Source organism: Cyprinodon tularosa, unplaced genomic scaffold (genome assembly GCF_016077235.1).
Source record: "Cyprinodon tularosa strain WSP-4 unplaced genomic scaffold, ASM1607723v1 ctg454, whole genome shotgun sequence".
Taxonomy (NCBI): domain Eukaryota; kingdom Metazoa; phylum Chordata; class Actinopteri; order Cyprinodontiformes; family Cyprinodontidae; genus Cyprinodon; species Cyprinodon tularosa.
The window spans coordinates 441,742-455,424 of NW_024039179.1; the positions used below are offsets into that span (position 1 = coordinate 441,742).

Here is a 13,683-nt window from a genome sequence, read left to right on the forward strand (position 1 = left end):
GAAAGCCTCAACTATATACATTTACATTAATCTTGTTGTAGTGCTATAAGTTTTCTGATATATGCCCTTTTGTCTTTCACATTTTAGAGAGTGACTAAGAGATTGCTTTTTTTCAGTCTTGTATGTTTTTTAAAAGGTAAGAAAAAAAATACGTTGTATGTAATGCCATACACAAATAATACATATTTTTTTTAAAAAACATCTAGGAATACAGTAACCTGGATACATAGAATAAGCTGTTAAAAAGTTAAGAAAATGAAATTCAGCATTTATATGTATCTTAATAAAATCAGAATTTCATCAAACAGTTTAGAAAATGTAATGTTTGAAAAGGAAACTGAATATATAGATCACCAGCCTGAAGTTTTTGTCTTTTTACTTTATTCAAACTTCAATACTTATGAATTAAAGACACAAAAAAAAAACATTGAGGTGTAAAATAGATAATTTTAAACACAGAAATGTCCCAGTATAGTGGTACATGTAAAGTACAATATATGCACTCGCTAAGAGGTTGAGATTAATTTAGCAAAATGTAATGCATAATGGTGACGATGGACTTAACTGGAGTCCTGACCATGCTTGGCTAATGGCTACATAAAGGATGGAGTCACAGCCTAACAGAGCAACAGGCCAGATGAGGCTTATGATGGCAACATTTAGTTAGAAGGTGAACTTAAAAATGATACCGAGTTGGAGAGTAGAAGTAGAATAGAAATGATGAAATGTGGTCCTGCAGCAGCCTAAGCCTAAAGCAGCATAAACATAGAGATAGCTAATCTAGGTAATCTGAGGCACTCTACCTATAAGCTTTTCTAGTGTATTACTAATATGATACCATGTTTTTAATTGGTGAAGTATTGGTTTTCATTAGCTATAATGAACAAAAAGTTATGAGATATAAATAATTAGAAAAACTTCTTGAAATATTTAACTCAGTGACATATTGTAAATTTAATTTGAAAAACAAGTCAGCATTTTTTATCATTTTCATACTACATTGCATCTGTATTTGTAGCATGAATTTTGTCTTTTATTTTAATTTTGTTAATGTTTTCATTTGTTAAATCCCTGAGAAAAAAGAAAATGTTGTTTTCTAGTGGATGCGTGCTCGCTGGACCTCGGACCCCTGCTATGCATTCTACGGTGTCGACGGCTCTGACTGCTCCTTTCTCATCTATCTGAGTGAAGTGGAGTGGTTCTGCCCCCCGCTGCCCTGGAGGAACCAAACTGCTACACCCACTCTGAAGCCTCTTCCCAAAAAGCAGGTACAAAAAACCCACTTCCGGATCATTAATTTTACCTCCACCATAACACAGCTGGCTGATGAGGAGAAACGAACACAGGCCAACAGCATCATTTAGAGTGGAAACATTTGCCTGCTAATGCAAACACATTAGTTCAGTCCCTGGAAAGTAAAAAATAAACATTTGTTGCCTTTTACAAGAAATCTGGCTTCACAGCTGAATTAAGAGACAGTAGTTTGTTTTTGAGCCATTTAGAAAGAGATCCGTATAAAAAGAGGCAAATTATAAGAGGAAAGAAAATGTGTTGGTGAATAGGAAACAGCAGGTGGTTATTGCTACTAAAACAACCAATTCTTCTGTTTTTATAAAATGCTATATGTACGGATTTTCAAATTCCTTTTTTTTTATGCTGAGAGAAAGTACGAAATTTAAAAAGTTTAACAATATGGCATGGCCTTAAACCAAAAGTTATATTTGTTCCTTTATCTCCAGAAAGAAAAGTGCAGAAACTCAGCTGAGGGTTATTTTTCTTCACATATTTCCTCCAATCTTCTCCAGTTTTTACTATCTTCTGATTCTCTGCCTCATTTAATCACTTTATTTTCAGCATCAACATGTGAAGATCTGACCTTACAGTCACTCTGCCAGGGGCCTCCCCAGTGTTTGCCTCCATCTCATCTTTCTTGTTTTCTCCCCCAGAGTTATATACTGCTGCCATGATGGGACCTGATGTTAGTTTTCCCTACAGCTCCACCTTCTGCTCTAATTGCCGGCCTGCTTCCACAAGAATTATTCCCAAAATGGTTTCCCCCATTACTTGTTCCACATCTTGCTGTAAAGTACACGGGTTGCTAATGGAAGATATATAATGGATCTCTGATGCCAGCATACAAAACAGCTTTGCATTTTCATGACATTTCCTGATATTGTTCACTTTTTAAATAGTGCATGCGTGTTAGAATTCTATTATTTGTGGGTATCTTTAGTCTTTTCTGCTTGCAGTCACTCAGGTGAAAATAAAACACATAGAGATATTGCCCTGTGATGCATAAATTACACAAAGAAGATGTAAAATGTGAAGGGAGTATTTATGAGGTAAATCCGGATTCCCCTCAGGCATCAGCTGGAGAAGCCGTGCCATGAGGTACAAACAAAAAACACAACTTGACGTACTGTCTGTGCTTCTGCAGTTTTAACCACCTCCAATAAAAACAGCTTGCTCAAAGAGAAGGGAACAATACTGTCAGTTTTATTCTATCTTTTATCATCCACCCTGTCCTGCTTTAGGGTTACTTTTTAAAGCTGCTGCACTATTTATAGAAATAAAGTCCTTTAAATTTACACACCGATTTCTTATAAGAGGTTCTCTACATTCACAGTGTTCTTGCTCCTCCATCCAGGCATTTTTCCAGTCCGATATTGGGAGTCTGCTGGAGCAGGTTGGAACCGGGAAGGAGTCACTGAGCTTCATGAAAAGACGCATACGCAGGCTGTCTGCGGAGTGGGCCTCTGCTGCCCGCCGACTGGATGAGAAACTCCGCAGCCACCCGAGAGAACAGAAAAGGGTAAACAGGAGTTTTAACACAGACAGGAAGCATCAAAATGTTTGATTCTTTTGAATAATATAAACATTATGACTGAAATTGACATTTAAGATTTGCACGTGTTCCTTGTTATCAGCTCATAGATACATGGGACATTAGATCTACATCAGTGAGAATAAAAGTTAAGAATTTATGAATATTAGTTATAATTCCCCACAATGCAGATAAAATCCTTAGCAGTTGGTGGCAGTAATAAATCTGAATGTTGTTTGCCAGCCACCATTAAACAAGAAGAGAAGACAAACGAAAACAAAACCATCGGTTGTAGGTAATATCTTTGCTGAAATGTTATTTCCAACACATATGTATAGCCTACATTATAACATTCAATCCACTCTGTCTGCATGGACCAGTTATGCTCCAGTATAAACCCAGTAGTGCCCTATGAAGAGTGGTGACCTGTCCAGGGTGTACCTCAACTTTAACCCTATGGATGGATGGATGGATGGATGGATGGATGGATGGATGGATGGATGGATGGATGGACCAAACTAAAACCCTTTTCCAACTAATTCCTTAAAGAAGCAACTTCATTAGTAAATAGATAATTTCCATACAGATTAATCTCTGTATAAACCCAGTTATGCTGCTAAAAAAAACCATCTGAGATAAAGATGTGCATAAGTCCTACTGATCACTAAGCTGTAGGAGCAATAGGGGGCTTTTAAGATCAATTAGCAGAATGAGAAATATTTGTAACTAGAAAAGCACACCTCTGCTTTTCTCTGCAAGCAACAAATGTTGCCCCATCTATATCTAAAACTATAGCTAAAAATTGCATATAATCTGGTTCTTTGCCCAATTTAAATGATTTATTTATTTTTATTTTTGCCATGAGGTGCACCTGTGGTAACAAATGTCCTTAAAATCAGTTTTCAATTGATCCTACTAACAAAACAGCAATGCTGCCTTTTCATCGGTTATTGTCTTTAGTAAAATACCTTTTGACTTTTTGAGTCTGATGCCCAGGCAGTCAATACTCACTGCTGCCACCCTCTGGTTTAGGGGGAAAACGGCTTCTTCTGTCAAATATCTCTAGTTCACAATGTCAGAGAATCTTTAAAAAAAATCCTTTATTCGGGTAATGATCTGGATCCTCACCAAACTTTTATGGATTGTTCCTTGGCCTGAGGTGCACCTTTTTAAAATTATAAAAAAAAAATAAAACCGACACTGATGAAAACTAATCATGTAAAACTTTACATTAACAGAACACATAAAATCCCAATAAATGACACAGACATTTTTGGTTGTACAGTGACCAATTGGAAAATGTTAAAATTGCCTTTTTTATTTTGCTATAAAATCTACATAGTGCCATTTGAGCTCCACACACATGAATTGATGAGGAGATTTGATTTTTTTAGCTGTCAGAGAATTTTTGCAAGGTTTCCAGATTTAATCCTGGATAAGAAAAAGTCCCTCTCATTACACGTTTTTGAAACAGACGGTTCTTTTTATACCCTTAAGCCATTTCCGCTGAGTTACCCTTAACAGCTGTGACATTTTCTAGGACTAATATTTTCTTCTCTTATCTATGGCCACCTGGAGTGAATCTAGCAATGTTGAGTTCAAGGCAGAAGAAGATAATGACAGACAGGCGCCTTGCGCAGACGTCTGCTGGCTCTAGTGCGCTTTCACTGCTGACATTTACAGGGACGTTTTCCCCCAGTTTCTAAAAAGCCTGGCCCCGAGGAACGTGTGCCTGACGAAAAAGGGTTCTGACATTAGATATATCCCTGTGTTTGTGTTCACACTGTTGGAAAATTCAAATAGTTCTTAGAAAAAACAAACCCATCGAGAATTTTCTTTGAAGTCTTTTGCCTTAATTTGGTCAATTTTGCCCTAGAGATTGTAAAATAATATGAAGACAACATTAAACACATTAACACAATTTATTTTAAAAAACCCACACTTTAAATATATATCCTCTAGTATACCCAAATGACAGGACTTAGCAGAGATTACAACACCCACATACTCCCCTGACTTGCATATGCATTTTTATTTAAGTCACTATTTTATCTTGATATCCCTGTGAGTTTTTAATAAAATACTACATTCCCCACGCCGACCCTTCAGAGACTAACACTGAGTAGGAAAATATATAGTAATCTCAGAATTTACATAATTTGATTTAAAAACCACGGAAGGTTTCAGGTTTTTATGCTTATTATACTTTTAGAGAATCAGAGCTGCTTCATAAATTTGGAGTCTCACACTTACCAAGCTCAGATTCAACTGATTAACTTGGAAATGAGTGCTATTAAAACCTCTTAAATTTGATCTTATGTCACATTATCACCAAATACACTGGATGACTTTTTACATGACGGAGAAACATGAGAAAATATTTAATTGTGGGGCAGGAAAAGGATTGCTTTTAAAATGTAAATAAAGAGAAGAAGATATATAGACATGCAGATAGACTTTAATGTCCAACAGGGGATATTCATTTACAACAGACCCCACCAATCAAAACACATGTAAAAAAAACAAACATTAAAGCAACAATACAGAATAATATCAGAACTCTGTACAGCTCTCTCTAATTAAGGTCTCTCAAATCAACACCAGCAATCTTAGCTATACCTAGTTACCTATTTTCTGCAGCAAAAATATTCCCACATCATGACACTACAGTCTCTGTGCTTTACAGTTAGGATGGATTTTCCAAAGCAGGCAAGCTTCCTTTTTTTTTTTTTTGTGATAAAGACACTTTCCTTAAATCTGTAGCTGGCATATTAAGATGGTGTTTAGCTGACCTAACCCAGTTGTCAGGAAACATTTCCCTTTTACAAATCAATATAACTTCAAAAAGGTCTAATTTTCCTTTCATAAAATAGCAGCTCTAAAAAATAGGGAAAAGTAGAAAGTAAAACAGACCTATGGTAATCTTAATAACACATTAAATGGCAACAAAAATGTTGGTTGTCTACCCTTTACAATTTTTATGATCAGAGCTATAGTTGAAAATCTTTTAAAAAAACTGGAGCTTAGCCAAACAAGACTGGAAAAGAGTTGAAATCAATGCTGCCACCATCCAAAGTGAGTTGGATCACTTTTAAATGCTACCAAGGTAATGAAATGTTCATAACATATTGGAGCAGAACACTGAGGTATAAAAACAATATATTGCATTTTTTTCTAAAGGAAGTCCGCTGAGTTTTCGCCTTTTTTGCACTACGTTCATTATCATTTCATTTAAATTAGTTATTTGGAAGAAAAAATTCACAAAACTATACATTTCCCTCACCAAACACATATATCTATATGGTTGCTGCTACATTAAAACTCCATACTCTTTTACATTTTTAGACAGATTAGTGGAGCCTAAATATGGGTGGATGATGCAATAGCAAGTTGACTGCTCATATGCTGTAAGACATATGGAAGTTTTGCATACCACTCATACTGAAGAGAACATTCTTTGTAGTTGTTTACAAAAGGTTTTTCTGCAACAAATGGGAGGTGGGAGTTAAAAAAAGAGGTGCTAACATATGCCGAAATGTCTTAATTTCATTAAATATACAACAGGTTGGAAATTACAACCTTCCCCATAAGCATTTAAACTGCTCCTGTATCGCTCTGCATGAAAATTACAACTCCCCTGTTCGATTTTTATTCTAGATTCATGCAGAGTTAATGGTGTTTTCACAAAGCTAAGCTGAAAAAGCCATAAATCTGCAGTTTTGCTTCTCTTGAACATGCAATTAAATTAAAACATGAAATATCACTGAGTCATGTTTGATCGCTGATTTTATTATGAGCTTAATCTCTTTCAGTGTATGTGTGTCATGGTCTTGGTTCTGTTGTTCTTTTCTTTGCTCCTTGTTTTCTAGATTTATTAGCCTAATTCCAGTTTTGTTGTATTTCTAGATTTATATTCTCAAGTTTTTCTGTTGTCCTCTTTTGCCCTCTTGTGTGTGTGTGTGTATGTTCCTTTCCCCTTGGCTCCCTCGTTGTCTCCTCTCACACCTGTTCCTTGTCTGCTCGTTAGCCCTCCCTTTGTCTCTGTCTCCTATATATGCTTTCCCTCCGCTCTCACTCTTTGTTGGTTCCTTGTCTTTGCTGTCTTCCCATGCTGTGGTCTATGTTCCTCGTCTCCTCCTGGCTCCTCGTGTTTGGTTTTCCCCAGATGTCTCCTCTGTTCTGGTTTGCCTTTTTATTATTAGCTGCATTTTTGGATCCCTGCCTTTGTTTACTGTTTTGCCCCATTAAAACTCCCAAGAGTTGTCCTCAGCCTCTGCCTCTGCATTTGGGTCCAAACCACAACTAAACCCTGACAATAGGAACCAACCACAATGGACCCAGCAGAGCCCAGTCTGGACACCCTGAGGGACTTTTTCCTCAACCTAGGCAATACTCTGGACTCAATATCCAACCTTACACCGCCTTGGAAGAGGGTGAGTGCAACTAGCCAACTTAAACAGATTCTCCTCTCAAACTCCACACTCATTTCTCCCCCAGTATTATATGAACTGTTTGAAGAGTTGGAGTGGAACCACCAAGCAGCCAGCGCCCAGCTCTTCAGCAGACCTCCACCACCCAAGCCATCTCTTCATCTCCTCCCTACCCTGCTGTCAATCGCCTCCGGTCCAGTTCCACCACCTTCACCAGCTGTTGGTCCCCCCATGCCGTCTGCCTCCTCCAGGCGTAAGCGCCACCGGGGGAAGAAATCCACTCCCTCTCCGGCGGGTCAGCCTGACGCCTCCACTCCCTCTCCGGCGGGTCAGCCTGACGCCTCCACTCCCTCTCCGGCGGGTCAGCCTGACGCCTCCACTCCCTCTCCGGCGGGTCAGCCTGACGCCACCACTCCCTCTCCGGCGGGTCAGCCTGACGCCACCACTCCCTCTCCGGCGGGTCAGCCTGACGCCTCCACTCCCATGGGTCAGCCAGCTGACAGCCTTAGCTCCCCTCTTAACCAGGTCAGTTTCTCCCTAAATCTCAGTCGTCACCTCCATGACCAACAGCTAGCCCCATCCTTAAAGAAACTCATTATTACACCCCCTACAGTCAGTGCTCCCCATATTGAGGAGTCTCAATTATGGACCTTCTTTTATGGGGAGAGGGAGGATCTATTCCCTTTCCTTCCACCTCCATCAGTTCCCTGTCAGCCAGCACATCCCAAGCCCTTTAGCGGGCCGGTTTCCCTAGCTCCAGAGCCCTTTAGCGGGCCGGTTTCCCTAGCTCCAGTGCCCAGTAGTGGGCCAGATTCCCTAGCTCCAGTGCCCAGTAGAGGGCCAGATTCCCTAGCTCCAGTGCCCAGTAGAGGGCCAGATTCCCTAGCTCCAGTGCCCAGTAGAGGGCCAGATTCCCTAGCTCCAGTGCCCAGTAGAGGGCCAGATTCCCTAGCTCCAGTGCCCAGTAGAGGGCCAGATTCCCTAGCTCCAGTGCCCAGTAGAGGGCCAGATTCCCTAGCTCCAGTGCCCAGTAGAGGGCCAGATTCCCTAGCTCCAGTGCCCAGTAGAGGGCCAGATTCCCTAGCTCCAGTGCCCAGTAGAGGGCCAGATCCCCTAGCTCCAGTGCCCATTAGTGGGGGGGTTTCCCCAGTACCAGAGACTCCTGAGCCCATTGGAGGTCCGTTTAGCCTAGCGCCAGAGACTCCTGAGACCATTGGAGGTCTGTTTAGCCTAGCACCAGAGACTCCTGAGCCCGTTCAGAGTCATCCTGATTTCCCTGAGCAGGCTACTGAAGGGCAGTCTGAAATAAAGCTAAGCAGGCGCTCCAAGCCTCCACGGCCCCCCAGCGGGCGCTCCAAGCCTCCACGGCCCCCCAGCGGGCGCTCCAAGCCTCCACGGCCCCCCAGCGGGCGCTCCAAGCCTCCACGGCCCCCCAGCGGGCCCCCTCTGAGGCTGTTCCTGTGCCGCTGTCGGCGGCCCCCTCTGAGGCTGTTTCTGTGCCGCTGTCGGCGGCCCCCTCTGAGGCTGTTCCTGTGCTGCAGTAGGCGTTCCCCAAGGTTCCTGCAGCTGTGTCAGAGACGGCGTCGCCGCCGGCGACCTCCAGAGACCCTCCTTCGTCAGAGACGGCGTCGCCGCCGGCGTCCTAAAGAGACCCTCCTTCAGAGACGGCGTCGCCGCCGGCCCCCTCCAGAGGCCCTCTGTCGCCGCCGGCCCCCTCCAGAGGCCCTCTGTCGCCGCCGGCCCCCTCCTGGGGTCCTCCTCCTTCAGAGACGGCGTCGCCGCCGGCCCCCTCCTGGGGCCCTCCTCCTTCAGAGACGGCGTCGCCGCCGGCCCCCTCCTGGGGCCCTCCTCCTTCAGAGACGGCGTCGCCGCCGGGCCCCTCCAGAGGCCCTCTTTCGCCGCTGGCCTCGCCGCCGGGCTCCTCCAGAGGCCCTCTTTCGCCGCTGGTCTCCTCCAGAGAGCCTCCTTCGTCAGAGACGGCGGCGCCGTCGCCGTCCTCCTGAGCTTCTGCCTCGCCTCTGGCCTCACGGCCGCCCTCCAGAGACTTTGTTTGCCCTTGCCCACCTTGGGTGGGTTGTTTCGGTTTTGTTTGGACTCTGCGTTTGGTTTTGTATTTCGTGCCCTCCTTCCTGGTTCCCCCTCCGCCCACCCAGGGGGGGTTATTTTTTGTTTCTGGACATTTTGGGCGTCTGGGATCCGCCCTTAAGTAGGGGGCACTGTCATGGTCTTGGTTCTGTTGTTCTTTTCTTTGCTCCTTGTTTTCTAGATTTATTAGCCTAATTCCAGTTTTGTTGTATTTCTAGATTTATATTCTCAAGTTTTTCTGTTGTCCTCTTTTGCCCTCTTGTGTGTGTGTGTGTATGTTCCTTTCCCCTTGGCTCCCTCGTTGTCTCCTCTCACACCTGTTCCTTGTCTGCTCGTTAGCCCTCCCTTTGTCTCTGTCTCCTATATATGCTTTCCCTCTGCTCTCACTCTTTGTTGGTTCCTTGTCTTTGCTGTCTTCCCATGCTGTGGTCTATGTTCCTCGTCTCCTCCTGGCTCCTCGTGTTTGGTTTTCCCCAGATGTCTCCTCTGTTCTGGTTTGCCTTTTTATTATTAGCTGCATTTTTGGATCCCTGCCTTTGTTTACTGTTTTGCCCCATTAAAACTCCCAAGAGTTGTCCTCAGCCTCTGCCTCTGCATTTGGGTCCAAACCACAACTAAACCCTGACAATGTGTACAAAGAAGCTGTTAAGTTAGGTGGTTTTTAACATTGTTTAAATCAGAACAACATAGTTTTATTTTCTGATCCAAACATCTAACAGTTTGGAAAAGTCTGAAAATAAGATTTTCAGGTCTGGATAAGTATTTAAAAAAGGGCTTTAAAGGATATATGTATTTCCAGAGTTTATTTCTTGTGATAAGTTCCTTTCATCTAATCTGTCAGTTTTTACATGTATATACCCTTCTGTTCAATTACTTTTGTTTGTTTTTTTAAACGTTAGTTCCCTATTGTTTTTCTTTTTGGACTAAAAAAAAAACAATAGGGAATTATGACTCTTGAAATTTTACTCTGAGAGACTAATACATTTCAACACTACAAATGTATTGTTTGACCTTTATGAATTTTCCTTTCTAAAGCCATTCATCCTCTGCTATTTTCCTCCAGATTCTAGTCCATGTGGGCTTTCTGACTGAGGAGTCTGGGGATGTTTTCAGTCCCAGGGTGCTGAAAGGAGGTCCCCTGGGTGAGATGGTGCAATGGGCTGACATTCTCACTGCTCTCCATGTTCTTGGTCACGATGTCAAGATCTCGGTTTCTCTTAAGGAATTGCACGGGTAAGCCTTATCATTACTGTCATATTGTGGAACTAATCTGTTTCAAAAGTTGGCACCCTGACTACCATCTATAAGCTAACTAACATCTTCCTCTCGCTAGAGGAGTTTAACTGAAGAACCGTACCCTGTACACTTTTTTTTTTTGGCTGCAGACTCTGTTAAATTCTTCCTCCGCAGAAAGCTGTTAAGCCTAAAGGCTTCTCTTTCGGTTCTGCACCCCCCTTCTGTTACAGCCCACTGACATCTGAGTGAAAACGGTCCTCTCACTAGTCATGACAAACACGGTAATGTTAGTGGACAATCCTGTCTGCATTTAACTCACACCAGCAGAATTGGATTTATGAAAAATACAGGTGCTGGTCATAAAATTAGAATATCATGAAAAAGTAGATTGATTTCAGTAATTCCATTTAAAAAGTGAAACTTGTATATTATATTCATACATTACATACAAACTCATATATTTCAGATGTTTATTTTGTTTAATTTTGATGATTACAAATGACAACAAATGAAAATCTCAAATTCATCATATCAGAAAATTAGAATATTACTGAAGACCAATAAAAACAAAGGATTTATAGAAATGTTGGCCAACTGAAAAGTATGAGCATGTACAGCACTCAGTATTTAGTTGGGCCTCCTTTGGCCTGTATTACTGCAGCAATGCGGCGTGGCATGGAGTCGATCAGTCTGTGGCACTGCTCAGGTGTTATGATAGCCCAGGTTGCTCTAATAGTGGCTTTTAGCTCTTCTGAATTGTTGGGTCTGGTGTATTGCATCTTCTTCTTCACAATACCCCATAGATTTTCTATGGGGTTAAGGTCAGGAGAGTTTGCTGGCCAATTAAGAACAGGGATACCATGGTCCTTCAACCAGGTAATGGTAGCTTTGGCACTGTGTGCAGGTGCCAAGTCCTGTTGGAAAATGAAATCTGCATCTCCAAAAAGTTGGTCAGCTGCAGGAAGCATGAAGTGCTCTAAAACTTCCTGGTATGTGGCTGCGTTGACCCTGGACCTCAGAAAACACAATGGACCAACACCAGCAGATGACATGGCACCCCAAACCATCACTGACTGTGGAAACTTTACACTGGACTTCAAGCAACGTTGATGAAGTGCCTCTCTTCTTTTCCTCCAGACTCTGGGACCTTGATTTCCAAAGGAAATGCAAAATTTACTTTCATCAGAGAACATGACTTTGGACCACTCACCAGCAGTCCAGTCCTGTTTCTCTTTAGACGCTTCTGACGCTGTCTGTGGTTCAAGAGTGGCTTGACACAAGGAATGCGACAGCAGAAACCCATGTCTTTCATACGTCTGTGTGTGGTGGTTCTTGAAGCACTCACTCCAGCTGCAGTCCACTCTTTGTGAATCTCCCCCACATTTTTGAAGGGGTTTTGTTTCACAATCCTCTCCAGGGTGCGGTTATCTCTCTTGCTTGTACACTTTTTTCGACCACATCTTTTCCTTCCCTTCGCCTCTCTATTAATGTGCTTGGACACTGAGCTCTGTGAACAGCCAGCCTCTTTAGCGATGACCTTTTGTGTCTTGCCCTCCTTGTGCAAGGTGTCGATGGTCGTCTTTTGGACAACTGTCAAGTCAGCAGTCTTCCCCATGATTGTGTAGCCTATAGAACTAGACTGAAAGACCATTTAAAGGCTTTTGCAGGTGGTTTGAGTTAATTAGCTGATTAGAGTGTGGCACCAGGGGCCATCAATTTTGAACCTTTTCACAATATTCTAATTTTCTGATATGACGAATTTGAGATTTTCATTTGTAATCATCAAAATTAAACAAAATAAACATCTGAAATATATGAGTTTGTATGTAATGTATGAATATAATATACAAGTTTCACTTTTTAAATGGAATTACTGAAATCAATCTACTTTTTCATGATATTCTAATTTTATGACCAGCACCTGTAGAGACTTTTTGCTGTCAAACCGAGAAGTGCAAAAGTAGTAGGGCAGACAGGTCTAGTCTTGCCTTGGAGATTTGATAAGTGATATTTCAGAGGTGCCTTGGCTTCATGCTGGCCAGTCAAGAAAATGTCTCCTCACCAGTCAAGATTCTCTTCTCCAACTGGTAATGATGTTTCCTAGTTGTTAAGCACTAAGAAACTTTGGCATTAATGAATTATTGCTGCCCTCTGATCTTAGACTTATGGCATTGAAGAAAAGGGGCTTTGATAAGCCGGTTGCAGTAAGACAAGCAAGGTTGGAATGCCTCTGCTGGTCGTGCCATTATTTACCCCTCTAATTGGTGTCGCGGGGTATTGAACCCCACTGGCCTGTCTCTGTTGGGAAAAGCAACAGATTTTTTTTTTAAACTGCTTAAGTCTGAAGGTTACTGTAGACCTCAGCCTTTTACAGGTTCTTTTCTGGGTGCGCAGGGAGAAATAGTTCAGATATTATCCTCATGTTTTAATGGAGGTGTGGCAGCATAACATTCAGGCTGATGATTTATTGTACTCAGCATCAAATGAAAGGGTCAGCCTTTCAGCAAATCTAACAGATGGCTGTAACTAATGCAAAATGCTTCACACAGGCTCTGACCACACCTGCAAATCAAAAATACAACCCTGTATACACATGCCTATTTATTTCCAGCCAGCTAATGACAGGCGCCAAACAACCATAAATCTGATTTCTACGACTATTAATGAGCAGAGGAGGAAAACATTTCTCTCCATCTCTGCTCTTGCACTCCTACACACTGTTAAATTGACAGATCGTTATGTGGGTTGTGCTCCTACGGAATCCCCTCAGGCGGGTGTCTATTTACATTTTTACCCTCCGTATTTCCACCCAAACATTGGAAAGGAGTTTAATATCACTGGACGGGCTGCTGATATATGCAGAACTATTAATAAAGGCAGGGGCTCCGTTCATTGACCCAATTGTCCATGCTGGAAATGTATTTACAGTCAGTATCAAGCTGTTGTGCTACATAAATACAGTAATTGTGCCTGATTGGCAATGTTTAGCCACTGTGGCCTATCCACTTGGAGGTCTCTGGCTGCTGTTTTCTCTTTGCTTCCCTGTAAGTATAAACCAGTTATCTATGCATCAGAAGATTCAATTTTTCATGTGCTTTGAGGTTGTTT

General features: G+C 42.2%; 1 protein-coding gene across 1 annotated transcript in view; it reads left to right on the forward strand.

Moving 5' to 3' along the window:
- LOC119793525 (alpha-1,6-mannosylglycoprotein 6-beta-N-acetylglucosaminyltransferase B-like) overlaps window positions 1-13,683 on the forward strand; it is a 141,220-nt gene that overhangs the window by 43,637 nt on the left and 83,900 nt on the right. The window contains exons 6-8 of the mRNA XM_038300727.1: window positions 1,101-1,268; window positions 2,648-2,812; window positions 10,403-10,572. Of these exons, the coding sequence (XP_038156655.1) occupies window positions 1,101-1,268; window positions 2,648-2,812; window positions 10,403-10,572 (503 nt within the window). The remainder of the gene's footprint in view (window positions 1-1,100; window positions 1,269-2,647; window positions 2,813-10,402; window positions 10,573-13,683) is intronic.